The sequence below is a fragment of the Cicer arietinum genome, chromosome 7 (genome assembly GCF_000331145.2).
Source record: "Cicer arietinum cultivar CDC Frontier isolate Library 1 chromosome 7, Cicar.CDCFrontier_v2.0, whole genome shotgun sequence".
NCBI lineage: Eukaryota > Viridiplantae > Streptophyta > Magnoliopsida > Fabales > Fabaceae > Cicer > Cicer arietinum.
In genome coordinates, this window is record NC_021166.2 from 19,287,391 (window position 1) to 19,313,696 (window position 26,306).

Here is a 26,306-nt window from a genome sequence, read left to right on the forward strand (position 1 = left end):
AACTGTTGAGTAAAATGGTATTTATTTCGTGTAATGATAGTTACTTGTTGAGATAATGTTGGCAGATTTTTACTTTTTACATCTAATCTATTCTTGTAGTAACCTATCTAGTTTAATACCTCTTGAAAATATTTCTACCGGAGCCAGTCTTTATGAAAATGTTGTTGGAATGGGTCCTCATGAGATTTCTGTTTGTCTATTAACCAGGCCTTGATATTGGATACAGCTATAGCCATTTTCATGTAAACTTTCTCAGTTTCTCATACTTTTCAATTTGCAGGTTGAATGGCAGATACAATTTCAAATTACTGCGGAGTCCTCCCTAACTGAACCTTATGTTGCACATGTGATGTCAGAAGTTCTTTCCCCTGAGTCTGCTCTTTTTCTTGGTAACAGTATGCCTATTCGTGATGCAGATATGTATGGACGTAGTTGGCCCATACACAGTCACAGTCATAGTGTTGCATCTCTTATGCTAAACTCAGACATACCAATTAACTTGATGAGGGTGGCTGCTAACAGGGGGGCTAGTGGTATTGATGGGTTACTTAGCACGGCCATTGGTTTTGCTGTAGGATGCAACAAAAAGGTAACCACTTATATTTTTGGAAGTACTCATTTTACGTATGTTAGCTGCTGGTTGCTGTAGTTAACAGTCTCTTGGAGGACTAATCTTTTAGTTAAAATATATGTTTTTTGAAAATAAAAAAAGGATTCTTGATTGCGTCATGTGTCTTATTTGAGGAAATAGTGAGTTTGATGTATGTGCTTTGCTGAAAAACTATTTTTCAACAAGAATTAGAATACAATCAGGATCAGAAGATTGGTTACTGTCATTGATTGGTCTGCATGAGAATATGAATGGGTGGGTAAACCTTGTAACAAATCTGCCGGGGGTGGCAGGTCAGTTGGGCAAAATATGAAGGCGGAGAGAGAAGTTGAGTGTGGCAAGCTGGCCAGATCTGGAAAGAGGAGGACTAGGTGACCTTGACACAACTGCTAACAGCCGAAAAGGTGTCATACGTCATCAGACATAGCTAATGGCGTGGTGCCTGCACAGCTCGGCAAAGACCTGGAGAGAGAAAGTGACACATGTATGCAAGTGTGGTCTGGAAATCATTTGGCCCCGAACCCATCGGATTTTGGCCGCATTTGAGGAGACAATCACGATCCAAGTGTTACTGGTCAAAAAGATTTTGGCCAACAGTGGAAGGTGGCGAACAACAACAAAAAGAGGCTGGAGATGGTGCTGGAAGGACATTATGACAGAAAACAGTGAAAAAACCCAGAGGGAAACATGTTTTCCAAAAACCATATGTGCATTGGTCCATCAAGTATTCTCGTATTATTTAGTTGCCTCTCATCAAACTCTACACACCAGATTAAAGAAGAAGAAATCAGATACGTGTGATGGAAATCTATTCTCTAGAAAAGCGTCTTTCATATCCTTATCAGAACTGACCAGCTAACTTTCCTGCATGCATTTCTTAGATAAGAAAAATCATTCAGGAAATTATAATACATAACTTAGTTACCCTAAATAAGTAACCGTCGTGGTTAATCATGTCTACATAATTGTGATGGTTATCAACAAGCAAGTTGGCATAGATGATGATAAAGTCAATGCAAGTAGGTTAATCATCTTTCAATCCTATGAAAAACAAAGGGGAACTCATCTTTAACACAAACATTTGATTCTTTAATTACGAACGTGATTTTGGGCTTTTTATAGCATTCATGCATGTTTACTGTATCTATTATCTTCAGAATAGTAGCCATCTACCTATAGGGTAAAGCCCTCTTTGGCTTATGTTTCTCATACATTCACGAATAACATCTTGCACTCTCTAGTGCTAATATATGTTCACTCAATTTTCTGTTTGTATTTGGAATATTTTGATATGCATAATTTACTCAACCCCAACCCCTGAATTAATTATGCTGTCATATACTGTTTTATATTTTTCAGCCATTTGTGTAAAATGTAGCTTAATTATAAAAAAATTAGCAGTTTAGTTCTCATAGTCATAGTACGAGTGATAAAAAACATGTAAATGCATCCCGTCTACGCCTGTATGTTTTTTACGAGGACTTCTTTCCTACCAGCTTCATCTCTTAGTGCTATAGAATTATATCTATACAAGTTGTTTCACAGTTTGTATTTTTGCTTCAGTATTGCATACCATTTCTTACTTTGTCTTTTTGACATTATTTTTATTTCATAATTCCATTCAGGTGTTCTGTGTAATTGGAGATATTTCATTACTGCATGATACAAATGGTCTGACACTTCTGAACCAGCGGTAGGAAATTATCTTTACCAAATTTTCTCTTAGCCTTTTTTATATTGGCTAAAATATATTGTTGATCCCTCAAAGTATCACTATCTTTTAGTTCCCATTTTTGAAATTTTCAGACAAGTCTTTCGTAAATTGTTTTTTCACATGAACGGTCCTTGAGGGCTTGTTCAGATAAGCTGAAAATAGCTCATGGACATATCATAAGCTATTTTCATAAGTTCTTCTAATCACTTGCGCAAGTGCCTATGTCAGAAGATAAACCTAAATAAGCTCTTTGAAACACATCATTAGTTTGTAGTTGCCAATAAAGGGGTCTAGAGCTATGGATGCAGGCAACAACGAGGCTGGTGTTGGGGTTGTGACAGCTGGAAACAATAAAGTAGGGAAGAATCCAATACTTTTTGAGCAGTGGGATTCTAGAAGGTGATGTCAATGGTGCACCATTGTAGATACAAACAAGCTTCATTGACCTCTTGTCACAGTAGCATAATCTCTGATCTAGGTTAGTGTTGTATATTGATTAAATAGTTGCAATTACCAACTACCATTGCTTGTCACAAATGATTCTGAGCTTGGAGAAGATTAGGTTAGGGTTTGTGGAATATATGATGAAATTTGAAAATTTCTACCACACAAAGTAGATGATAAGCTAGAGAGGCCATGTCATCAAGATGTCAACTGAATAAAATGCCATGTAGGATCAAGTCTCCTCAAAGGACTCCACATGGGGACAGAGAGCTAATAACGACCATATACTAAGGAAATATAATATATAAAGGACATTGTTGAGAGTGCCACATTGGACAAAATATGACCTGCGAATGTGTTTACAAGCCAGTTTTGTAAGGTTAAGTCCAACTCAAATTTTGAGATGGTATCAGAGAGCCTATCCTAGATTTGTCGGGCCACCCATTATTGGGGAACTTGAGCCACGTTCCAGATGTTCAAGCCTGAGCTTGAGGGGTGTGTTAAGAGTTCTACATTGGATTAAGGTTTGATTATGCTCGTGGCAACTTTAACAGTTGAAAGTTGTTTATCTTCCATGAATTTCGTGATGAATGGAATGCATGCAATCATATAGGAGGCAAATCCTTGAATGATTGCTTTGGCATTTTTGATTTTTGGTAAAAGTATTATGGACTATTTTCTTGCCCCTACAAATAGATTTTTTTGGATATGTCAATGTCACTGGGTTTATTGTAAATTTTTAAGTATATAGTAGTTGCGAAAGAGTTATGATATTTTGACACAAAAATCGACAACAAAATAGTGGTTAACATAGTTCAAATATGTGGTTAAAGACATTATGTGGATGGTTAATGAATATAACAGATGATGAAACTAATTAATGATACACTAATGTAATTAACCACACATTTGAACGTAATTGTTGAGGTTGTGGGATTTAGAGAAAAAGAGAATAGAAAATAATAAGGGTTTGAATATTATTGATAATAGTTTTATGCTAACTTGATTATAAAAGACTCACTACTAATGTCTATTTATAGAAAAACATAGACTCAATCCTAAATTAGGAACAAATCATAATAATAATTAGAGATATTCTAAGATATCTTTATGATTATAAATTTATCATAGAAAATAACTCAAGATACTCTAATATAATATAAAAGATATTGTAAGATATTTTCTAATATTCTAACACTCCCCCTCAAGCTAAAGCTTACTAAGCTTTAGCTTGCTACAAGAAAACAATGTTTTGCTCCACAAAATAATAAAAAAGATGGAAAGGAAACTCAGGGATGCATGTGAAGTCGGAGAGAATTGCTATAAATATAGGCTAGCCAAATAGCCTGATTGATCATCAGCTTGAGAGAAATATTAAAACTTGAATTTGCTTCAAGGAAAGAGAGGCATGCTTCAGGTAGAGAAAGACAAGGCCAGTACATCTGTGACAAAGATGAGGCCAATGTATCTAGGACAAATTGCCAAGATTAAGTGAGTCATGAAAATAAAAGATACAACCAAAATAACTATCAACAGAGGAAGAAGTCATCACTAATATGATTCATATGTGGAAAAAGGGATATCGCCAGAATGATCATCGGTGGGAATAGAAGCCACTGTTATAATCTATTAGTAAGAACTAAATTGCATGACAAACACCGAAGAAGAAGTCGCGTAACTCTAACGAAATGAAGCCATGATCGATCAACGAAGTAAGAAAATGCGTCCAAAGCAGGAGAGATAATGGTTGTTTGAACAATGACACATATTTTTGTTGATCAAAATTGGAAAATAAGGGCAGATCTGGAACCGTCAGAGAGAAAATAATCGTGTTGGGTACCATGCATCTGCTCTACTCTTGTCCTTGTTTTGTGCCAAATACAAGAACCCAAATGCACCAACTATAATCCCGAGTTTCCTTGTTGCTGATGATATTCCATGGCAAGTAGATCGAAATCTAGCAAGAAAAATCTCCGTCGACACAACAAATGTGGTAACATTTGGCCCAAAATGTGTAAACAAGGGGGTCAATGAATACAATGCGACAAATCCTGATCCTCTACTGACTTTGGATCTCGCATAATCTTGTATGAGGCAATTGTGCCAAACTCAGAGAACATTTCTTTGAGCTTTTCATCACCAATGGAATCATCCAAGTTCTTGATATACAAATTCACCCCTTGATATTTGTTTACAAATTCCTTAACAATCTGCTCGAACCGACCTATCAGCTCAAGCTTCCGTTCAGATTATTTCTGGGCTTTCCCCACATGCCACTCCTTTTCGTCAAATTTCTTTCCATTCAATGCATCCACAACATTAGCAGCATTGTCTGGATTTTCGAAATTGACAACCAAAACACTTTGACCTACCATCTCCATCTCTCATCAAAACAACACTAGTAATGGTGCCATATTCTCCAAATACCTTTCTCAACTCATCCACTTAGATAGGTTTTTCACATAAACGTTATTAAATTGAACAAAACCATAACCATTAGACTGACCAGAACCATTTAACTTATCAATTGCATTTTGAGCAAATTCCTCAATGTCAAATTGAACAAAACCATTAGACTGACCAGATCCGTCAGTAGCTACTTTGCAAGATAAAATATGTCTAAATGTAGAAAAACTATCATGTAAAGCTTTGTGATCAATTGTCTTATCCAAATTCTCGATAAAAGTATTTGCAGTACCATTCTTCCTAATACTAGGATCCCCATGAGAATACATAACCCTAATAGATTTGATGTTTAGTGGAGTAAAATTCAGCATATCCAATGCCCTAGCCGCATCCTGAGGGTTACTGAAATTAAGATCACCATAACCAAGTGAACGACGCGAAGCTAAATCCTTACAAACCCTAACCGAAACGACTTGGCCGACCTGATTGAACATACCGTAAAGTTGAGAATCGTTGACATTTAGGTCAAGGTCACCAACGTACAACGACGTCATAATGAAGTTCGGGTTCGGTGTGGCAACCACACTGTCCAAAGGAGCCGACACGGCGGAGGAAGTTTGATGCTGAACCTGAACCTGAGCCATCACCACTTCAAATTGATGATAATAATAAATTAATAAAAATAAACCCTAACCAAACTACTTCACAATTAATTTTTTTTCTTCTTCTTCTTTGTATGTAAATAGACTAAGGATAAACCCACCGGTGATCAGAACAGATAAGGAATATGGCGGAGAAACTTAAACATTTTTGGATTTTAATTTTCTTCAGTTCTTTTTTTTTTCTTTTCTTTTTGAGGGCATATGGTTGTTTGCTGGAAAAGTCGCCGGAAACAGTGGCCGTGACGGCGACAGTAGCGAACTGAACAAAAAACGAGTGAAACCGGTGTCAGAATGTGACACGATAGTGGTTTGGAAAAGAATGTTCACATTGAAAAAGAGAAACTATGATTATATTCCCTAACTGTTGGTAATTCGGAAGTGGAACAACGGCGAAATTGTTCAAGGAGGATCGAAATAGGCTCTGATACCATGTTAAAGTTGTGGGATTTTAGAGAAAAAGAGGAGAGAAAATAATAAGGGTTTGAATATTATTGATAATAGCTTTATGCTAACTTGATTACAAAAGACTCACTACTAATATCTATATATAGAAAAACATAGACTCAATCCTAAATAAAAATCATAATAATAATTAGACATATTCTAAGATATCTCTATGATTATAAATTGATCATAGAAAATAACTCAAGATACTTTAATATAATGTAAAAGATATTATAAGATATTTTCTAATATTCTAATAGTAATTAACCACGATTTTCAAGTGTTCAATTTAAGCATGTGAAAATTGTGATTATAATGACATTCAAATTCATGTTTAATTACATTTGTGGATGATTAATAAGTTTCAACACTTGTTATATCCATCGACCATCCATTGGTTAACCATGTATTCAAGGTTGTCAAAATCAAGAGTTTAAGTAAACTCATTTTATCGAGTTCATTGAAAAAAAAATGTTAATTTTTTTCTGTAAGTGTGCCCGAGTTTACCTAGTTCACTGCTAGTCCAGTTGGGTAGACTCAGTTTCATTTCCGAGTTTACCAAAGTTTGAGTTTACCTTTGAGTCAACTCGAAACTGATACCTAAACTCACGATTCCACGAGTTAACTCATGATTTTCACAACTTTGCATATTTTTAACCATGTATTTGAACTGCGTTAAACAACTTTTTTGTTGTCAATTTTGTGTGTCAAAATATTTAAATATAATTTCTCTTTGCAAATTGGTATGAAAAGTTATGTCCAGAGATGAAATTGAAAGTCTGAATTTCTTTTCGTACAAGATTATTTATTATGTTTGGTGTACTTATTTTTAAAGAAAACTTTATTATATTGCCACTAATACTTACAACAGTGCTAGATAATATTCTGAAAATATATCAACTTTTAGGAAATTGCGGAAACCAATGACGATTCTTGTGGTTAATAACCATGGAGGTGCAATCTTCAGTGCTCTTCCTTTGGCTGATAAAGTCGAACACGGTATACTGCATCAATATTTCTACACCTCTCATAACATTTCGATTCGTGAGCTCTGCATGGCACATAGGTAATGATTTAAATATTTGGCAGGAATTGTGCGAAAGTGATTTTTTATATTTATTATGCTATAGGACATATCCTTCCCTTCATCGGCTTGCTTATTTATGTAACTAATGCCATTTAGTTGTTCTATATTTGATTATTTTTGGGTGGAAAAAGCAGACGATATGAAGTTAGAATATTATGTATTTATTTGCTCTTGTGCTGTTGTAGTTACTAGAAGTAAAATTTGGTATTGTGTTACTTACACCTTCCTTATGCCCATGAAGATGGGTTTGTATGGTCTTTCTATTCTGGTCCATTAAAACGTACTAGTAGTGGATTCTTATATCATGTACCTTGTAGAAATAATAGCTGTAGGCAGTAAAATGTAATCATTATATTTTAGGTACTCATAATAAGTTATGACATTGATTAGGTCTTCCCAGTGGCCACTCTTGATAAGTTAGAGCAAAGCGATACTTTATTTGGAGGAACAAAATAGTTGTGGCTATGTGAAATAAGCTTGAAGATGCGATTTTACGGGAAGATACTAGTTAAGACAAAAACCTAGGTTAAATTAGGCTATTTTTTTTTCTTCATACAGCAGCAACTTATAGAAGAAGAAAGGGTGTTGTCGAGGAAATGGATCCTCAGGGTAAGAGGTTTCTTACTTTGGAGATAGTGCAAATGAATCATTTGTGTCTACTCTAACCGTAATTCCTAAGAGAATTTTAGGATGGAAGGTTTGTTATTGAATCAGGGCTAATACAAGTGAAATCATTCGTTTCTACTCAAACAAATGATTTCTTATATTCATAGTCCTAGCTGAGCCAATCCTATCTTTTGCTGAGGAAAAATTCAATAAACTTGCAGTATCAAACATTTATATGTGAAGACAAAGGCGGAACTCAAAGAAGCTCTATATGTAGCTCAACATGAAAAGATGGATTGTATGGTTGAAATTGAGAGTTCCATTGATGCCAATGCCAATTTTCACAGGTTGATGCGTTTTTTGATGTATTGTTTAGTTAATGAATTATCACCTCTATGCTGACACCTTTATATCTTGACTCAGTATTTTGAAAAGAGCTGCTTTCCAAACTGCACAACACACCATAAGGTTCCTCTCGGTTCCTTTCAGTCGATGCACTATAAAAGACGATTTCTGTTTATATAAAATTCAGAAAATACAGTGTTCAAAGTACAGGTGAGTTTTCACATTATGCAGAGATTCTGATCACCTTTTATTTATTTCAGCATTTGACGGTAATATTTATTATCTTTGATTCTTTTCCTTGGATTGTATGGTTGATTCTGTGGCAGATTTGCACTAAGTGCCCCATCAACATCAGCATCTGTTGGTGATAATTGTACAGAATTTTATAGAGAAGGATTTATTTTATCTTTAACTCTTGAAGATGGAAGTGTTGGTTTTGGGGAGGTTGGTATCAGTTTGCTGTACATCATATTTCATATCTTGTTTTAGTTCAGTGTTTCTGTGTAAGTACGTAGAGAGAAATAGCTATGTTATAGGGCAATGGTGTATTTTACAAGCCATTTTAATGGTTTGTATGAATGTGGGCTGTGAAGAATACTAGAGACAAGAAAAGGAACATAACGTCTTAATTACAAAACTTTTAATTGAGACCACGTTTTCTGTTTTCACTTTTAATTACAAAACTTTCATTGTCACATTGTTTTATGTGTTCAAATATTTGTATAGGAAACAATAAAAAATCTGAAAACAAAAAACAAAGTGAAAATAAGGTGACAATTTCGTCCATAAGAGTCAAAATGGTAAATGACAACAAAAAAGTTTTCTCACCAAACATGCCCTGTTTCTAAACTAACTAAAGAAATACAGAGACAATATAATCCAGTCATTGTGACTTGAGGATCTTTCTACTAGATTCTTAAGCTGTTGAACAGAAAGATGATAAATTTACATCAATTTTGTAATATGTATTGAGTGCTGACAGCAATTTTTTTTGGAGTTATACAATGATCTGAGGAGATTGAGCGAACCATTAATCACTCATGTGGTTCACTTAGTTCAAGAGTGATTTATTGCTATCCACTCTAACTGAATTAACCAAATAGGGGGGTAGTGGGCCCTTGATTTTGAATTGCTTTCCCTTGTCTTTGAATGTAATGACCCTTCGTTTTGTTTTGTCATCCAATTCCTTTTTCATTTTTCTGTAATTTTTCTTAAGCTCTCTACCACTACATGTTGATATGTTATTGGCATCAAGCAGGTTGCACCTCTTGAGATCCACAAGGAAAATCTTGTAGATGCTGAATATCAACTTAGGTTTCTTATCCATGTCATGGAACAAGTTGAGATTAATAGCTTCCTCTCTCTATTGAAGGGCTCATTTTCATTTTGGATATGGAATGAGTTGGGCATCTTGGTAAGGTTTCTAATCTACATTATTTAGGGGCAAGGGCTAGAGATATTATAAATTTTTATCACTGATGAACTTGCACCTAAATCTTAAACCTTTAGGTGATGGGTTAGTTGATGTGATGAGTTCTGTTAATTTTTAGCTACTGAGATTGTGCCCTACTAATGGGATTGTTACAAATTACAATGCTAGCAAGATCTTGAAACCTTTCTGTAGAAATCCCTTTTGTGAACATATCTACCAATTGAACATGCATTGCACTAATCTGCCTGCTATTTATCTAATTTGTCCTTAATGATGTGTCATTATAAGATGCAATCGAGATTGTCCTTAATGAAATGTCATTCCAAGTGAGTTCGTGAGCGGTACTATTCTATCTTAGAAACTTAGATAAAATTAGACATAGGAGCTACGATAATGATAAACAGTTAGACTTGCAATGAAGGCTGCTGTGGAAGCTGGCTATGGTTTGCAGAGTCTTCCTAATTGGGAGCTTTATACCAACTTAAAATGAGTATAATTGTTTCTCAATAACTTCAAGCTGTACAAGACACTTGCAATATATAGGCTAAAATAATATAAAACTAAAAATTTCAGTAACTAATATTCTACACGTCTAGTTTACTTTAATTATATATGCAAATAATATTGGTCTGTTTTGACAGTGTATTACTTCAGATTTGAGTAGAAAAAATTCCTGAATGAGTACCTGTGACATTTCAGCTTAAATGTTAGAGGAACTGCTTCCTTGATAATCGTATATCAAATTGTTGGAAACAGAATTAACGTATTCCTTGATAAGTTCTTGTTGTCTGTCATGCAGCCATCTTCTATTTTTCCTAGTGTCAGATGTGGTTTGGAAATGGCTATCCTCAATGCCATTGCTGATACGAAAGGCTCCAACTTGTTGGACATACTCCATCCCTCAACAGATGAGAACAACAAATGTGCAAGGTCATTAGAAGTTCAGATTTGTGCGCTAGTTGATTCAAATGAATCTCCAGCTGAAGTCGCTAATGTTGCTGCTGCACTAGTCAAGGAAGGGTTTTCGGCAATTAAGCTGAAGGTGAGCTAGTCTCTTATTGTTTGGTTTCTGCTGGATATACTATTATATTATACTGTCATCTCTTATTAATATATATATATATATATATATATATATATATATATATTTACATTATTTAACACATCAATAGGCCATGTTTAGACTATATAAATGAATTAGTGCATTTACTACTGTTGAAGTTGCGGGATTTTAGAGAAAAGGAGAAGAGAAAATAATAAGGGTTTGAATATTATTGATAATAGCTTTATGCTAACTTGATTACAAAAAACTCAATACTAATCTCTATTTATAGAGAAACATAGACTCAATCCTAAATCAGGAATAAATCATAATAATAATAAGAGATATTCTAAGATATCTCTATGATTATAAATTGATCCTATGGAATAATTCAAGATACTCTAATATAATATAATAGATATTATAAGATATTTTCTAATATTCTAACACTCCCCCTCAAGCTAAAACTTACTAAGAAGTTTTGCTCTGCAAAATAATAAAATGGATGGAAAAGCAACTCAGGAATGCAGGTGAAGTCGGAGAGAATTGCTATAAATATAGCCTAGCCAAATAGCCGATATGATCATCAGCCTGAGAGAAATTCATGGCAAGCAATTGAACAAAGTAAGGTCCGTTCTTCTAAAAACTGCATTTGGAAGCTTCAAACCAATAATATTGGAGAGACGTGCTTCAAGGAGAGAAAGACAAGGCCAGTACATCTGGGACAAAGATGGGGCCAATGCATCTGGAACAAATTGCCATGCTAAAGTGTGAGTCATGAAAATAAAAGACATTGTCAGAATTACCATCAATGGAAAAAGAAGTCATCACTAATATGATTCATCTGTGGGAAAAGGGACACCACAGGAATGATCGTCGGTGGGAATAGAAACCATTGTTATAATCTATTAGTAAGAACTAAATTGCATGACAAACACCAAAGAGGAAGCAACACGACTCTAATTAAATGAAGCCATGATCGATCAGTGGAGTGAGAAAATGCATCCAAAACAGGAGAGACAATGGTTGTTTGGGAAAACTTTTCCAGTAGAGACGACAGGCAGCAGTAGCAGACGGGGCAGCAGCGACGACAGGCAGCAGATCTACTCGCATGAGAGATTAGCAGTGCGTGAGAGCGCGTGTGATGGCTTTTGGTGACGCGCTTTCAGGCATGACCTGATCTGGAAATGACTACTATTCGCAAGAAAATTTACCAAAAATAGTGGCAGCAGCGGCAGTAACGTATTGAATGGAAAACGAGTGAAATGTGTCAGAATGTTGGAAAACAGAAACTATGATTATATTCCCTAATTATTGGGAATTCAACAGCAGAATAGAGGCAAGATCGTTCAAGGAGGATCAAAATTGGCTCTAGATACCATGTTGAAGTTGCGGGATTTTAGAGAAAAGGAGAAGAGAAAATAATAAGGGTTTGAATATTATTGATAATAGCTTTATGCTAACTTGATTACAAAAGACTCAATACTAATATCTATTTATAGAGAAACATAGACTCAATCCTAAATCAGGAATAGATCATAATAATAATGAGAGATATTCTAAGATATCTCTATGATTATAAATTGATCCTATAGAATAATTCAAGATACTCTAATATAATATAATAGATGTTATAAGATATTTTTTAATATTCTAACAACTACTATTATCATTGAAATATAATTTAGATATATTTTCTACATGGTATCACGAGCTCCCAATTTTGAGGGTCTTGCTTCCGCATAAACCCTAGCCGCCATATTTGCAGTTTCGTTTGTCTTTCCGCCTTCATTGTGGTTTGTTGCTCCTATACTGCTTTCATTGCAGTCTTGCTTCTATTTTTGGCCGATTTCGTTCTGTATCACAGTACCTTCAATTTTGTTGGTGGAAATTTTAGTTTATTTTTCTCTACCAAGCACTGTTTCAACTGGTTCTCTATTTTCCATTGAGAGTTAAGTCTCACCTCCTCTGCCATCGGACTCACCGGCCCAAAATCGGTCAGAACCCAGAGCGCTGCCTTCCACCACTCAGTTTTCTGTCGTTTTTCCTCAGATCGCAGATTTTCCCATCCTCTTTCCGTTGATGTAGTCAAAATACAGATTGAAGATATTTATTTTTGGGGTATTTTTTGTACGTCCAACTTTCGGTTTTTTCCGTTTGACAGCAGTTTGGTTTGTTGGCTGTTTTTTATTCTCTCTGGTATTCTCTTCCTTTTTAAATGACATAAGTTGGTGAGATTATTTCCGGTGTCACTCATACGGGAATGAGTTACAAAAGTGTTTGTTTTCGATCTCTTATTGCCTCTGGTATTATGCTTAAGGATTCTTGGATTTTGGAGCCATTCATCATATAGACGTCTCATTCAGAAATGTTTACTTCGTATAATTCTCCGTCTAATATTGATTATGTTACTGTTGTTGATGGTTCTCGTACTCGTGTTGTTGGCTTTGGGAATATTGATGATTGTACTCGAGTAACTTAGATTTATTTGATGAAGGATAAATCATAAGTACCTCAATTGTTCATTCAATTTTACAAGATGGTACAAACACAATTTAGAAAAGGCATTAAAAATTACGTTATGACAATGGCAAGGAATATGTCAATCATAGCCTTTCAAGTTTTAATGGTAAACAAGAGATTATTCATGAATTCACATGTGTTGACACCCCACAACAAAATAGAGTTGTAGAAAGAAAAAATCGCCATCTACTTGAAGTTGCTCGAGCTCTTCTCTTCCAAATGTATTACCCAAAATCATATTGGGGTGAAGCAGTATTGATAGCTATTTATCTAATTAATCATGTGCCATCTCGTGTTTTAGATAATGTTAGTCCAATTCAATGTATGACCTTACTTTTTCTTTTTGTTTCTATCATATAGAGCCTTGAGCCTTGAGTATTTGGATCTATTGCTTTTGTCCATGTTCATAAGCAACACCGAACTCAGTTGGACTCTCAAGCAATTAGATGTGTCTTTATGGGTTATCCTCCTAACAAAAGAGAGTACAAATGTTATCATCCTTCCAGTCGTAAGTACTTTGTTTCGAAAGATGTAGCCTTTCATGAAAATGTTTCTTACTTCATTCGCCCTCAGCTTTAGGGGGAGAACATGAATGACTTGGAATTTGAGTTTGAATTTATGGTTCTTGGTCCTAGCTTTCTTGAGACTCCTATTTCTGCTCCATCTCCTAATTTTGAATCTGAGTCTCCACAAGTTGAAGATCAAGCTAGTAAGCCAATTCTTGTTTATCAAAGAAGTAAACCTAACATGCTTCAGAAACAACTTCAATCGCCTGAGCCGGAGGTAAATACTGAAGATGATCCCTCTATTAGTGGTTCTCAAACTTTTGATACTAATCCATCGCTCGAGCCATATGTAAATACTGAAAATGATCCCTTTATTGGTGATTCTCAAACTTCTGATACTAATCCAGATGATTTACCTATTGCATTGAGAAATGATAAAGTATCTTGTGCCTCTAAATATATATATCCTATTTCTCACTTTGTCTCCTCTAAACATCTTTCCCCTCAATATCATGTTTTTATTGTAGCTGTTGACTCTGTGAGAATCCCATCGCCTGTTCAAGAAGCAATGCAAGATAAAAATTGGGTCCAAGTTATGGATGAAGAAATGAAAGCACTAGAGAAAGATGGAACTTGGGAGATTGTTGGGAGGCAAAAAACCAGTTGGATGCAGGTGGATATTTACAATTAAACAAAAATCAGATGGCACCCTTTAAAGGCCAGACTAGTGGCAAAAGGATATACTCAGACATATGACATCGATTATTAAGAGACATTTGCTCCTGTGGCAAAAAAGAATACTATTCGGATCTTACTATCTCTTGCTTCCCACTCTGGTTGGGAACTACACGAGTTTGATGTCAAAAACGCGTTTTTGCAGGGAGCCTTAGTGAGGAAGGCCTTATATGGATTAAAGCAGTCCTCTCGAGCGTGGTTTGGAAGATTCACAAAGGCAATCATGTGCTTGGCTTTAAGCAAAGCCAAGGAGACAACAATCTCTTTTACAAGCATTCACAAGGAGGAAAACTGACTGTACTTCTTGTCTATGTTGATGATATTATTGTTACAAGAGATGATTTGATTGAGAGACATCTACTCATGGATAAACTATCAGCAAAATTTGAGATGAAGGACCTTGTGCATCTCATGTATTTCTTGGGAATTGAGGTAGCCTACTCAAAACAAGGCATTTATATCTCTTAGAGGAAGTATGCACTTAATCTTTTGGAGGAAATAGACAAGTTTGGATGCAAACCTGTGAGTGTTCCCATTGAAAAAAATCACAAGATGAGCTATGGAGGAAAATGCCAAAATTGACAAGGCACAATATCAAAGATTAGTGGGAAAAATGATTTACATGGCACACACTAGGCCGGATTTGGCTTATGAAGTGAGTGTGGTGAGCCAATCCATGCATGATCTGAGGGTGAGACATTTACAAGTTGTAGACCGTGTTCTACAATATCTCAAAGCCACTTTGGGAAGAGGACTCTTGTTTAAAAGAGGGAGAAGCCTAGCTATGGAAGTATATATTGATGCTGATTATGCAGGTTCAGTGAGTGATAAAAGGTCTACTTCAGGCTATTGTACTTCCTTGTGTGGGAACCTTGTTGCTTAGAGGGGTAGTAAGAAGCAAAGTGTAGTGGCTCGATCAAGCACCGAGTCAGAATTTAGAGTTATGGCTTAAGGAATTTGTGAGCTATTGTTGATGAAAATTGTGCTAGAAGATTTGACAATAAATCGGCCATCGATATTTTTCATAATCTTGTTTTGCGTGACAAAACAATACACATTGAGATAGACAAACATTTCATCCAAGAGAAGTTGAATAGTGGCTTGATAACTATAGCCTATATTCCTGTTGGGCATCAATTTACATATGTGTTAACTAAAAGATTACAAACTGAAAGATTCAACCAACTTACTTGCAAGCTGGAAATGATAGATATCCATTCACCAGCTTCAGAGAGAGCATTGTAAATTATATATATATATATATATATTTGTTTTGCCCATCAACGAGGGCAAGTAGGTTTAGACTATTTAAATGAATCAGTGCATGTACTATTATTATCATTGAAATATTATTTAAATATATTTTCTACATCTCTCTTCTACATTTTATAGACCAATTGTTGGTGAAGCTATAAGGCTAATAGGTTAAAATGTTGTGCAGGTAGCACGTGGCCGTGATCCAGTGCACGATGCCATGTTAATACAAGAAGTAAGAAAGAAAGTTGGTTGCCAGATTATCATCCGCGTAGATGCCAATCGAAACTGGAGTTTTGAGGAAGCTATGAAATTTGGCTCTTTGGCTAAGGATTGTAACTTGCAGTATATTGAGGTAGCCTTTGAAATAAAACATTTTCCATAATTCTTGGGCTTACAATGAATATTTTCTTCGTACTCCTAATTTAGTTTTTAATAATGCGCGTTTCTGATTGTGGAAATCTTGCACTTTAATACGGTTGATTATGTCAAACTCAAAATTTCTGATTTGTAAACTGTGTCATTTCCATTGGAGAATTCTCCTTTAAATAATGTTGTTACATAATGATTTGGGTCTTACTATAACGGCTAACTAATTAATTGTAATAATAATTACATAATTACAAATATCATCAAATCTGCACAATTAATGATTACGAAACTACCAATTCTATTGACATCCCCCCTCAAATTGATGCTGGTGAGTCTATAAGCCTCAATTTGTTGATTAGAAAATTATGCCGCTGACGTATCAATGATTTGGTGAGGACATCAGCCAACTGAATTGATGTTGAGACATGAGGAAGAGTAATAATTTTGCGGTCATAGGCTTCCCTAATTGAATGACAATCGACTTCTATGTGCTTTGTTCTTTCATGGTATAGTGGATTTGCTGCAATTTGTATGACACTTGTATTATCAACATGCAATGGCGTTAGTAAGACCGGCTAGATGAATTAAATCTTGAATATATTTGTGTTGAGAAACAAAGATGCCTTTTGGTTCGAAGTGTACTTCTAAGCCCAAGAAGTAAGTGAGCTGCCCAAGATCTTTCATTTGGAAAGTGGAATGCAACAATAGTTGGATTTTATGGATTGCCTCTTGATCTGAACCGGTGATGACAATGTCATCCACATAAACAAGGAGTATCACAATCCCTTTTAATGTTCGTTGTGTAAATAGAGATGGATCGTAGTTGCTTTGGATGAAGGAAAAGCCAAGAAGTGTTATTCTAAACTTCTCAAACCACACTATTGGTGCCTGTTTTAACCCATACAAAGAACGTTTTAGTTTGCAAACATTATTAGATAAATTGGAGGTTATACCAGTTGGAAGTTTGATGTAAACTTCCTCTTTGAGGTCACCATGAAGAAATGCGTTCTTAACATCTAGCTGGTGTATTTGCCAAGATTTAGATGCAGCAATGGCTAAAATAGTGCGCACTGGAGTCATTTTGGCCACGAGTGCAAATGTCTCATCATAATCGAGGCCAGATTCTTGCTTATTTCCAAGAACCACTAACCGAGCCTTGTAGCGATCTATGGATCCATCTGAACAAAGCTTTATAGTGAATATAAATTTGCTGCCAAAAGGTTTAACAGATGAGGGACAAGGAACAACATCCCATGTTTGATTCTCTTCTAGTGCTAGAAGTTCTGCCTCTATAGCATCTTGCCAACATTTATGCTCCATAGCCTGTTTATATGAAGAAGGGATAGGAACAGAAAGTTAAAGTTGTTGTCAAAGATAAAGGTGAAGATGGATCATACTTTTTTGGAGGATTACGAGTGCGAGTACTGCGACGTAATGCTACTGGTTCTTGTTGAAGTATCGGATCAGCAACCAGAGAATGATCGGGAGGAGGCCGTGGAGGTTTCGGACGTCTTTGGTACACCAAAAGGGGTTTAGGTGCTGATTCTCCTGCATAATTGTTAGAAAATAGAGGCAAAATAGATGCGGATGTAGGAGACTAAGTATCTTGGTTAGCAGAAAAAAAAAATGCATTCTCTTGAAAAATAACATTTCTAGAAACCCGTATCCTATTGAGATTAGGATCATAGCATATAAAACCTTTTTGGTGGCTTGAGTAACCAAGGAAAACACATTTAACAGATTGAGCTGTAAGCTTGGTGTGTTCTTGGGGATAAAGATGAACATAACAGACACAACCAAAGGTATGAAGATTGCTATAAGATGGTTGTTGTCCATATAGCCTTAAAAATGGGGAATCATTGTTTAAGGCTTGAGAGGTCAGCCGATTAATAAGATGGACTGCGGTGGAGAGAGCTTCACACCAAAATTGAGAGGGTACAAAGGAGTCTAACAGGAGAGTACGGACAACATCAAGGAGATGGCGGTTTTTTCTTTCTGCTACCCTGTTTTGTTGGAGTGTAAAAGGGCATGACCTTTGTGATATAATGTCATTTGTCTGCAAGAACTCCTTAAATAAAGAAGATGTGTATTCTCCTCTATTGTCAGAACGCAAAATTTTAATGGTAGATAAAAATTGAGTTTAAACGTAGGCATACAAAAATTTAAATGCAGAAAATGCTTCAACCTTAGAGCGCAAAAAATAAACCCATGTAAAACGAATATAGTCATCAATAAAAGTGATAAAGTACTTATAACGAGCATGAGATATAACAGGTGCTATTCCCCATAAATCACTATGGATCATGTCAAAAGGTTGATTTACATTTGTTTGATGAATTGGAAATGGTAGAATTTTACTTTTACCAAGTTTACAAGAAATGCAATCAAATTGAATAGTCCTAAGAGATGAGGAATTTTTATTGCCAAGAATTGCAGATTTCATCAAGTCATAAAGGACATTTGAGTTTGGGTGACCAAGACGCTTATGCCATGTTTGAAAATCAACAATTGCAGAATTACAAGAAATAAAAGACATAAAAGAACATGAGAACTTCAGTGAATAAAGAGGAAAAAGACGTCAAACTTTAGGCCCCGCCGCGATCATCTTCCCTGATTGTTGATTCTGCACAAGACAACCAGATTTTGAGAATTCAACTCTACAATCACTGTCAACTAATTGACCAACTGAAATAAGATTACTAGTAAGACTAGGGGAAACATAAACATTGGTTAGAGATGAAGAAATATCACCAATTTCTGTAATAGGCAAATTGTTTCCATCAGCAATTTGTATTTGGAGATTACCAGAGTAACTTGTAACATTGGTAAGGGCAGCAACATTGTTGGTCATATGATTAGATGCCCCTGAGTCAAAATACCAAGGAGAATCAGGGGAAGTAACGTTACCTGAAAGACCCAAAGCAAAAAATGTGGAAATGATCATTTGTTGAACCATTTCAGGGGTTAAGGTTGGAACGGTGGAATGCGGATTCTGGTTCGCCGAAATAGGAGCTGCAGAAGGATCGACAGATGCAGTGAAGGCTGTTGTAGTTTTCTTTGGTGGTTTGGTCGAACATTCTTTAATGATATGACCATCCTTTTTGCAGTAATTACAAAACTTTTTAGGACAGTTGGAAGCAAAATGTCCATGTCCTTTGCAACAGACACATTGAACAGTACTCGTGTCTCACCCACGAGGACAGCCTTGTACCACATATGCCACAGGGAGCGAAACAACCTTTTGCTGTTCCATGGTTGTTTGAGTGAGAAGACGTTGTTCCTCACGAAGCAGCTCATTGAGACAAGTATCCAAAGATGGGGTAGTAGCTCGGTTCATGAGATTGGACCTTAGTCCCTCAAAATCAAATCTCAATTTCATCAAAAATTGATCGCGTTTGGTTATCTCGTGAACTTTTTGCACAGTGATTTGCCCTTCACTTGACAAATCTTTATAGGCAATGTCAGTGTATTCAGCCCAAAGATTCATAAAATGAGAATAAAACTCAACAATGGAAAGACTTTCCTGTTGAAAAATTGCGATTTCATGTTCAAGCTGGAACCGCCGAGCAGCGTTGTCTTGGCTGTATATTTTCTTCAAGTAGTCCCACATCTTTTCTACCGTAGCGAAAGGTTGGAGATTGAGAACGATATTAAGATCAACAGAACCTATGATCCATGCCATGACTTTTGCATCTTTGACTTCCCACTTGGCATAGGCATCCTTCCGCGTCTTCTCAGGGGCATAATTGCTTCCATTGACATGACCCCAAAGCTCTTTTCCTTTGACAAAAATTTGGAGCTAAAACGCCCATGTAGAGTAGTTTTTTCCATTAAGACGCACAAAAAGGGTATCATGCTTGTCGGTGAACATGATGCCGAGGGAAACAAATGAAGAGAACTTAGGAGACGTAAAAACCGGGAATGTAGAAAGAACAGCGAAATTATGATCGTTGGCGGTGAAGAACTAAGATTTCAAGAAAAAATAGAGCAGAAACAACAAGGAAAACTATGCTTGACGTCAGCAAGGAACTATGATTTCAAGAAGAAAAAAAATCGAGGAACTCGTAATTTGATCGCAAAAAACAGAGAAATCTGATTTGGATCGCAACCTAGTTTCATACCATGTCAAACTCATAATTTGTGATTTGTAAACTGTGTCATTTCCATTGGAGAATTCTTCTTTAAATAATGTTGTTACATAATGATTTGGGTCTTACTATAACGGCTAACTAATTAATTGTAATAATAATTACATAATTATAAATATCATCAAATCTGCACAATTAATGATTACGAAACTGCCAATTCTATTGACAGATTAAGCATTATTTGTTTCCTAGAATAAGAGGGATTTGGTCATTATGTTGTCATCTATCCTCATTAGTTTATTTCCATTTCTGTTTATTCTAGTTTATGAGTAGTTATTGTATTAATTGTATTTCTTTTTTGATGAGGATGGCTGAGTGCCTACCTCCTCTATATATTCCTTCATGTAACCCTATTGTTTGATATATGAGAATATAACATTTCTTTTCTCTGATTTACTACATGGTATCAGTAGCAAATCGATCCTTCCCGTGACCAAATACGGCATGGCTACAAAAATAGAAACCAACATACTCAAGGAGGACAACAATGGATCCTCCTCACCTCAAGTCAACGCCAATCACGGTGTAACATTGGAGACCACCACTCATCTACCCATTACAGGACACAAACTGAATGGGAACAATTACCTGCAATGGTCACAATCAGTTTTGATGTTCATGAGTGGCAAAGGAAAAGATGAATATCTTACTGGTGAAAAAGTTGCCCTAAAAATAGAAGATCCAACCTACAAAAACTGGAAGATCGAGAACAGCATGGTCATGTCATGACTAATAAATTCCATGACAAATGAAATAGGTGAGAATTTCTTGCTGTACACCACAACAAATGAAATTTGAAATGATGCAAAGGAATTTTACTCGAGCAAAGAAAACACATCAGCCATCTTTGAGATTGAGACAACTTTGCAGGATTTACTACAAGGAGATCTAATAGCCACACAGTTCTATAACTCTCTCACGCGTCAATGGCAGCAACTTGATGTGTTTGAAGAACATAGCTGGACTTGCTCGGCTGATTCCAAGAAATACAAGGAGATTGTTGAGAAGAAAAGAATTTTCAAGTTCTTGATGTGACTTAACAAGAACTTGGATGAAGTACGAGGAAGGATACTTGGAACCAAGCCTTTACCAAGTATCAGAGAAGTCTTCTCTGAAGTACGAAGAGAAGAAAACAGAAAGAAAGTGATGTTGGGAGAGTCCTCTACAATAGCTGCCATGGAAAATCAGTCAGCACATGCTGCCCGAGGAGTCCACCATCATTCTGGAGATAATCGGTTGAAGAAGAAGAGGCCTTGGTGTGATCATTGTCAAAGAACTGGCCACGCTAGAATGATCATCCACAAACAACACAAACCATCTAGATCCTGTGATATTCTTGAAGGAAAAACTTTACAGGATCACATGTTATTTTAGAATGATCATCCACAAACAACACAAACCATCTAGATCCTGTGATATTTTTTATTCTAGATGGTCCCCACACATCGCTGTGAATCATGGAAAAAGGATGGAAGGCTTTATAAGGTAACATAAACCATCTAGATCCTGTAAAGTTTTTCCTTCAGAGCAGCCTCCTATTCAGCCCTCTGATTCAAACCAATCTGCTGAAATAAGTGAGTTCCGTGTCTATACTAGAAGGAACAACAAACATGAAGGGAAAGCTTTGCAGCAAATCGAAGGTTGTCAAGAATCCAATCCGAATTTAGAGATTGAAAACACAAAAGGTAATGTCAATTGTGACCCTACTCCCATTGTTATTCCATATGATGAAAGTACTATTGCTTTAAGAAAAGACAAATGGTCTTGCATTAATCATCCTATTTGCCAATTTGTCGCTTATGATAAATTATCGCCGCATCACTTGGCTTTTGTTAGCAACCTTGATAAAATTCCGATTCCAAATTCTGTCCATGAAGCTCTCCTAAAGCCTGAATGGAAGATAGGCATATTGGAGGAAATTCATGCACAAGAAAAGAACGGACTTGGGAGTTATCTGATCTACCATCAGGAAAACGTCCAGTGGGATGCAAGTGGATTTTTACCATTAAACAAAACTCATATGGCAGCATCAACAGATTCAAGGCACGACTGGTTGCAAAAGGGTTTACACAATCCTATGGGATTGACTATCAAGAGACATTTGCACCTATTGCAAAACTCAACACAGTCCGGATTTTACTCTCACTTGCCTCGAGTCTTGATTGGCCTCTTTATCAAATGGATGTGAAAAATGCTTTCCTAAATGGTGATCTTGAAGAGGAAGTTTACATGAAGATTCCCCCAGGTTTTGAGACCTTTATCGATACAAATAAAGTTTGCAAACTCAAGAAATCTTTGTATGGATTGAAACAATCACCCAGAACTTGGTTTGACAGATTCACAAAGGTGGTAAGGAAGTTTGGATACATTCAATGTTAGACAGATCATACAATATATCTGAAACAATCACCGTTAGGGAAGAAGGCAATTCTTACTGTATATGTTGATGATATTGTCCTAACAGGAGATCATGATGAAGAAATTAAAGAGATTAAAGAGTCTCCTAGCCAAAGAATTTGAGATCAACGACTTGAGAAATCTCAAATATTTCCTTGGGATGAAGGTGGCTCGATCTAAGAAAGGTATTTCAGTTTCTCAACGAAAATATGTCCTAGATCTCCTAAAAGAGACAGGTATGCTTAGATGTAAACCATCTAAAACTCCTATGGATGCAACTATGAAGCTAGGGACTCTAGACAATAGTGCACCAGTTGATAAAGGAAGATATCAAAGGTTAGTTGGAAAGCTCATTTATTTATCTCATAGTAGACCAGACATTAGTTTTGCAGTGAGCACAGTGAGCCAATTCATGAATTGTCCCACAGAAGAACATGTTGAGATTGATCGTCATTTTATCAAAGAAAATATTGAAAATGGGAATATATCACTCCAGTATACCCCTACAAGCCAACAAACTGCTGACATTCTCACCAAGGCAGTGCAAAGGACAACATTTGAGAATCTTACATCCAAGCTAGGATTGCTAAACATCTACAACCTAGCTTGAGGGGGAGTGTGGATCTGCCACTTTAATACAGCTGATTAAGCATTATTTGTTTCCTAGAATAAGAGAGATTTGGTCATTATGTTGCCATCTCTGCTCATTAGTTTATTTCCTTTTCTGTTTATTCTAGTTTATGAGTAGTTATTGTATTAATTGTATTTCTTTTCTGATGAGGATGACTGAGTGCCTACCTCCTCTATATATTCCTTCCTGTAACCGTATTGTTTGATATATGAGTATGTAACATTTCTATTTTCTGATTTACTACAATGATACATCTAAAACATGATTTGAATTTCCCCTTTGCAGGAGCCTGTTCAGGATGAAGATGATATTCTCAAGTTCTGTGAAGATAGTGGATTACCTGTTGCTCTAGATGAAACAATAGATAAAATTCAAGAAAATCCCCTGGAAAAGCTAGTGAAATTTACTCATCCAGGAATAGTTGCTGTTGTAAGTAAATAAGAATCTCCATCGGATATTATGGAGCAGGGTAGCTTTAATTCATTTTGGTATTGATACTATATTTGTTTCTTATAAAGTCCAAATAGTAAAATTAGATTATCAAACATAAATGCTTCTTTTCTGTAGAATTGAGATAATAATAGACTACCTACTTATATGTTTATGGTTATATATATATATATGTAATCTCTAGCTTTTTTTATGCTATAATTATAGCAGTTGAGGCTGGCACTGGCTCCGCTGGAGACACATGCTTTTAGCGTCAATGTTTGACTGTTGTGACTCTGGGCCAAAATTGCTCAGTATTCAGAACTCAAACTACGAGCTGACCCCGTTGTCTATATAAAATGCTCATTCTTTGTCTTACTTGGAATTTTATATCGATTTCTTAGGTTATCAAGCCAAGTGTTGTTGGTGGATTTGAGAATGCAGCATTAATCGCACAATGGGCAAACCAACTGGGGAAGATGGCGGTTGTCAGCGCTGCATTTGAAAGCAGTTTGAGTTTGTCTGCATATACTCAGTTCTCTAGTTATCTTGAAATACAGAGATTAAGTACATTCAAACTGTTCGATATTAAGGCAGAACCTTCTGTAATTCATGGTTTAGGAACCTATCGTTGGCTTAAAGAAGATATAACACCTAATCCTCTTTTGATTGGTCGTAATCCACATAGTGGTTTGGTCGAAGCGTCTGTGGAAAAGGCTAGTCGGTTGCTACGAAATTTTCAAGTTGACCAGAATGTCATCTGTAATGTTATAACTGAGGAGAAAGTTTTCCGGTACCAATTGAAAGTAGAGCATAACAATTTATCTTGCTCTTTTGAAGTTTGTGAGACTGGTCTCAAAACAAATGTAAGTAAAGAAGTCTCCTTATATATTAATACTAGTTACATTTAGTTTGTTGATTATAATTATTGGAGTTATCATGTCGTTAGATATATTGTTAGTAAGTAGCTTTGGTACCTTAACACTCCACAAAACAAAGTCAGATATTTTATTAGGATTAGTTTAGAGCACAAACTCCTTTGGAACCTTCAACAACGGTAGAGCGTGTTCTTGAAACAAACATTGTTAGATATTTTTCAGGTATTCTTACAAGTATAGAGCATAAAAATTGTGAATAATGTGAAGCAGAATATTATAGTGGAAGTCTTTGGATTCCTAATATGTTTCAAGATCATAACTTACACTCTTAAATCATATCATATAAGATGGGATAAAATAGCTATTGAGACCGCATACTGCAAAAGCTTAATTTTTATATACAAGACCAGTGATCTAAATGAACAGATGCTACGACGCCGTAATGAATGGAGTAGTATGGCTAGATTTTAAATCCAGACTTTGTACCTTCATTTTCACATTAAGGTGAATTTACTGCATAGATGTGTAAAAGACTCCATCTTTTATGTTTTTACCTGAAAGTAAGATTTGATTCCTACATACACATCTGATTTAGTCAGATTTGGATAATGTAGGATAACACGGTAGTATTTCTTCACGGTTTTCTTGGAAGTGGTGAAGACTGGATTACTGTCATGAAGACCTTTTCTGAATCAGCAAGATGCATTTCAGTTGACCTTCCTGGTCATGGAAAATCGATATTACATGGTGTGAAAAGTGATGCTGAGGAACCATGTTTGTCCCTGGAGATAATTGCTGATATATTACATAAACTAATCCATCATGTAGCACCAGCAAAAGTTACACTAGTTGGGTATTCAATGGGAGGAAGGATTGCATTGTATATGGCACTGAGATTTAGCAGTAAGGTAAAGTGGTGACATACAAAGTTGCTTTTTTATGTTTTCATTCGCACTGGTCAACAATTTTAACATTTATGATGCAGATAAAGGGAGCTGTGTTAATATCAGCAAGCCCTGGACTAAAAGATAAATTGGCAAGAAAAATTCGTGCAGCTAAAGATGATTCCAGAGCACGCTCTGTCATTGCACATGGTTTACAGCTTTTTCTCAGCTCCTGGTATGCAGGAGAGCTATGGAAAAGGTTACCTCTTTTGCTCGTAGCCTTTATAGCTTGTGCAGTGATTTTTGTTTATCTTATTATACTTGTGTTAAATACTATAGTAGAATGTAAATAATATATATGGGCTGTAAGTATGTAAGTATTCTGGCCCGTTAGCATTACTGTAAATTAGGGTTATTTAATACCCTGTGTCTATATAAAGAGATTCCGCTGTGTAGTTGAAACACACGGGTTATTCATAATATGCCTCTCAATACTCTTTATATTCAACATGGTATCTAGAGCCAATTGAGAGACAACCCTAATCGTCAACTACCCGGTCGACCCACTGTCTCCGATGAATAATTTTCTTCGGTAAACCGTGTTCTCAACTCCGGTTTTCCCCCTCTGCTGTTGATACGCTGATTCTTCAACTTTTGTTCAGCCGTTCACGCCTTATCATCGCTGCCGTCACTGCCGTCACTGTTTTTGACGAGTTTTTTCGACGAACGACCACTCCAGCAGCATCGTAGGCTCCAG

At 36.0% G+C, this 26,306-nt stretch overlaps 1 protein-coding gene and 1 pseudogene across 1 annotated transcript in view; one reads left to right on the forward strand and one right to left on the reverse strand.

Moving 5' to 3' along the window:
- LOC101508711 (protein PHYLLO, chloroplastic) overlaps nt 1–26,306 on the forward strand; it is a 44,819-nt gene that overhangs the window by 11,388 nt on the left and 7,125 nt on the right. Inside the window, 13 exon segments of the mRNA XM_073370894.1 lie at nt 227–589; nt 2,236–2,303; nt 7,188–7,346; nt 8,195–8,320; nt 8,397–8,528; nt 8,645–8,762; nt 9,577–9,732; nt 10,550–10,792; nt 15,998–16,165; nt 23,644–23,787; nt 24,192–24,653; nt 25,280–25,573; nt 25,651–25,808. Coding sequence (XP_073226995.1) covers nt 227–589; nt 2,236–2,303; nt 7,188–7,346; nt 8,195–8,320; nt 8,397–8,528; nt 8,645–8,762; nt 9,577–9,732; nt 10,550–10,792; nt 15,998–16,165; nt 23,644–23,787; nt 24,192–24,653; nt 25,280–25,573; nt 25,651–25,808 — 2,591 coding nt within the window.
- Nucleotides 4,581–5,818, reverse strand: LOC113787706 (polyadenylate-binding protein 2-like; annotated as a pseudogene).